The sequence below is a fragment of the Lipotes vexillifer genome, unplaced genomic scaffold (genome assembly GCF_000442215.2).
Source record: "Lipotes vexillifer unplaced genomic scaffold, Lipotes_vexillifer_v1.1 scaffold965, whole genome shotgun sequence".
NCBI classification, from domain to species: domain Eukaryota; kingdom Metazoa; phylum Chordata; class Mammalia; order Artiodactyla; family Lipotidae; genus Lipotes; species Lipotes vexillifer.
The window spans coordinates 1,484,479-1,488,360 of record NW_006769686.1 but is presented as its reverse complement, the minus strand read 5'-3'; the positions used below and the strand labels follow the sequence as shown (position 1 = coordinate 1,488,360).

At 52.7% G+C, this 3,882-nt stretch overlaps 1 protein-coding gene across 1 annotated transcript in view; it reads right to left on the bottom strand.

The window, feature by feature from the left end:
- The window catches only part of RESP18 (regulated endocrine specific protein 18), a 5,381-nt gene extending 1,930 nt beyond the window's left edge, over positions 1-3,451 (bottom strand). Inside the window, exons 1-4 of the mRNA XM_007445808.1 lie at positions 3,288-3,451; positions 1,515-1,619; positions 320-452; positions 62-101 (exon numbers count right to left, since the gene is read on the bottom strand). Coding sequence (XP_007445870.1) covers positions 62-101; positions 320-452; positions 1,515-1,619; positions 3,288-3,393 — 384 coding nt within the window. The 5' untranslated portion in view covers positions 3,394-3,451. The remainder of the gene's footprint in view (positions 1-61; positions 102-319; positions 453-1,514; positions 1,620-3,287) is intronic.
- Between the last annotated feature and the right edge of the window lie 431 nt (positions 3,452-3,882).

The window sequence follows — 3,882 nt, the reverse complement described above, 5'->3', positions numbered from 1 at the left end:
GGAAAGAGATGGGACCCAAAGTCGGGGCTTTAAAAGACTTGAGAAGACACGTGAGTCTCACCTTGGGGAATAGGAGTCGAAGTTTCTCCCCTTGCTTGCCCCTAGAAGAGATGGGGATGAGAAATGGCACCTAGGCTTGCTAGCACCTCCCTCGTCTCCCTTTGCAGATGTCACTAGTGGTTCGTGGAACTATTTCCTGCACATCCCAGACAGGACTTCTGAGTCCTCCTGGCGGCTCTTACCTGCAGTTTTAATACCTGTTCCCTCCCTGTTCGCTCTGTCCACCAGACAGCATGGACTGACCATAGGCTTCACACACCTCACCCCTGTGGTTTTGGTGGGAAAGGCTGCCTGCCCCATCCTCACACATGGATCCTGGGGGTGGAGTTTGCCAATGTGCCCCATCTTCTGTGTCATCACATCCTGGGTCATGTCATCCTTCCAGAACAAACCTGCAGATTGAAATGATGTGGTGCATTAATACCTGGGATGCTCTGACTGGCCCACTCCAGAGACCAGAGTGAGGTCAACACTCCCCTTCTCCCTCAAGTAGCCAAAGGTTCACAATTTGTGGAGAGAATGAAATGAGATGGCATATAAAATTTGCTTAGCACAGTGCCTGGCATATAATAAACATTCAGTTAGGATTAGGACTATACGCTTTTTGCTGACTCATTTGATGCTATTGTGAAAATTAAATGAGATTAGGGATGTACAGAGTGCTGAGAAAACTCTAAGGCAGTGATTCCCAAACTTTAGAGTACATCAGAATCTCCTGCAAGGCTTGTTAAAACACAGATGGCTGTTCCTCCCTCCTAGATCTTCTGATTCAGGAGGGCTGGGGTGAAGGTCATGAATTAGCGTCTCCAGCAAGTCTCCTGGTGATGCGGATGCTACTGGTCTGGGGATGCACTTTGAGAACCACTACCCTAAGGCATTTTACACATATTAGACATCAGTAGTGGTAGTAGTAACATGAACTCAAGCCAGATTTCCTATCTGATTCTTCTCCCATTCATGAAATTCTGCTCTAAGGAAGGGTCAGCCATCTGTCTTCAAGGGAGTCCCCACTCCCTTTCCTTCCTCTCTTCTATTTGTCATACAATTTGTTCTGCTTCCTACTCAGAGGCTTAGGTGTGTGTGTGTGTGTGTGTGTGTGTGTGTGTGTGTGTGTGTGTATTCTCCTGGCTGAGAACTTAAGGATTCCTGGCTCTGGAAAAACTCAGATAGTGCCTGGAGTTGGGGCTAGTCCCAAGGATTTAGATGCTGACCTCTTCCAGGGGCTTCTTCTAGAAGCCTCTGCTGGGCCCTTCCAGGGTATTCAAGGGCAAACAGCCTGCCCTTCTAGCTCCATCCCCATTTTGGTCTCTCCCAACTCTCCATGAGGTAACCATGACAGGAAAGTGTCAAGTAGAGACATCTGGGGATGAAAACCTGTTCTCAGATCAAAAAGCCCCTCACTATACCCCTGTATCTGACCAAGCCTCAGCCTCTTTTCTCCAGCTCTTACTCACCTTGGGGCATAATCTGCTGGAGTACAACTTGCAACTGCTGGAAGACTGGGGTGGTAAATCCTTGGAGGGTCCAGAGGTGCCCCACTCCCACTTGGCCCTGACCATCTAAGGGCAAAATACTGGTGTGAGAAAGGAGCCTGACCAGAAGCCTTCCAAATCCCAGCTGAAGGAAAGCAGCTTCCTTCCACTATCACCCCTGGGTTCAGTGGTCTCTGTCCCCCTCACCAGACCCCCACCTCCTTTCAAGTCCTCCTTTTCATTTTTCCTTCCCCCGTCACCACCTGCCCTGTTCCTCAGCCCCTGCACCTCATTCACCTTTAGTACCAACTTCCAGGTAAGAACCAAGCTCCACAGGCAGCCTGTGGAGGGTGAGGTAAGAAGAGACTGAGAAAGCTACACACATAGAATGGATAATCAGGCGAACAGGTAGGGCGTGGAAAGCAGGTGAACTGTATTCAGGGAAGGCTTTGAAGCCTAGAGGGGATTGGAGAGGATGCCTGGAATCCTTCGAGGAAGAAAATATTGGTATGTATGGGGTTTGAGTGTCTGGATCCTTGTCCTGAAAGCCATAGTTTTCCTGACTGTGCAAAAGGGAAGGACGGGGATGGAGATAATTCCTAATGCTATACACACTTTCCTCATTCCAGGTAAATGGGGTAGGGTTGGAGTCTGGGTTTTTTGTTTGTTTGTTTGTTTGTTTTCCTATAGTGGAACTACCATGAGTCATCATAAAAAGGGAATTCTCTTCCCCAGTCAAATGGATCCTAATATGATTTTCCTGGCTTTAGGAAGGAGCAGAACCTAATATTGAGAAGGAAAATAGCTTCTGGAAGGAGAGAGCTTCTCTGAGGCAGCGCTCCCAGAACTGATAGAAAAGTGGTGACCCAGACACCCTCAGTCAGACCCACAGGGCACCTGGCGCTGTCCGTGGTGCTGAGCGGTGGCCAAAGCCTGGCATGGAGGCGGCTCTGGGCAGTAAAGAGAGCGAGTCATCCCCACAGGTCTTGCCAGTCTTCTCTCACCCCCACGCTCCCCGCGCCCCGCCCCCAGGTCTCATCCTACAGTTTTTCGCGAGTCCTCTGCATTGGCCTCTAAACCCAAGAATCGGGCGAGGAGAGTTGGCATCAGGCTAGGAGTTTGCGCCGTCTGCCCCAAGCGCAGGGCGCTGGAATCCTCGAGTCTGCGCAGTCGGTCTCTGGCTGCTCACACTTGGCAGCGATGGTCTACCCGGTTGGCGCAGTGAAGGGGGAGGAAGAGGATGGACCCTTTCCCCCTCCATCCTTTTTTACCCCATCCTAGCCTTCCCGTTCTTACCGGAAATTGGATCGCAAACACCAGGCTCTAGGGGCTTATAAAGAAGCCTTAGGCTCATCCCTCGGCCCAGCCTTCTCTCCGGAGCCCGATACCCGCGGCCCCTGCTCCTACTGTGCAGAGATCCTGGTCCCCTGACTATCCCTCAGCCATGGGCATCTCTTCCCTGGCCCCTCAGCGCGTCTTGGTTCTCTTACGGCCGCCCAGGCCGGTTTTACTTCCCTCTGGCCCTGTGTGTTTCACTCCTTCTCCCGAATCCCCAATCTTCCCGAGTCCGCTTCTCTTAAGTCCGTACCCCATACACCGAGCCCCACGCCAGGCCTGCGCCTCTTTCTGCGCATTTTTCTCTTACCCCCGAAACAGATTCCTTTCCTCCTAAGTTCCTAACCTTGAGGCCCCCGGACCCACTTCTCTCAGAATCGCTCTCTGGCCCTGCCCGCACCCCGCAGGTGTCCTCCTGACCGTGATCACTAACGTCGCGGCCGCTCCCTGGGCGGCTCTTCAGCAGCAGGAAGCAGAGGAGCGGCCAGAGCCCCCGGAAGCCCCCAGGCCACAGCGGGCGCCGCATCCTCCCGGGCTTGGTGCGCTGGCTCCCCACCTAAGTCGCAGATGAGGTAGAGACAGCTGCTGGAGGGACTGAGCGGGGCTGTCTCTTCCCACCCGCTAGCGAGACTGGATCTGCACAAAGCTCCCTTGGCAGCGGGACCAATGGCCGGCGGGCCCTGCCCCCTGCGGAGGCCTACCCAACCCTTACTTCCCTACCTCCCCACAGGCCACCCCACCTTACTCCTAGGAGCCCACTCCTTTTTTACATAAACCAGGTCCCGAGGACTACCGCCTCTACTCCCAATCCCAAGGCTGGAAAAACGGATTGCATGTAAAATGTGGGTGCGAATTTTACCTGCCTCATAGGTTTGTTGCGAGGATTAAATATGAACAGCGACTGGATGGTCGGCACTCAATGAATCTAGTCTATTTTTATTATCCTGCTGCTTACTTCACCCTTACCCCCCTTAAAACCTTCAGCAGTCACGGGTTTGACCTGATGAGTATATGC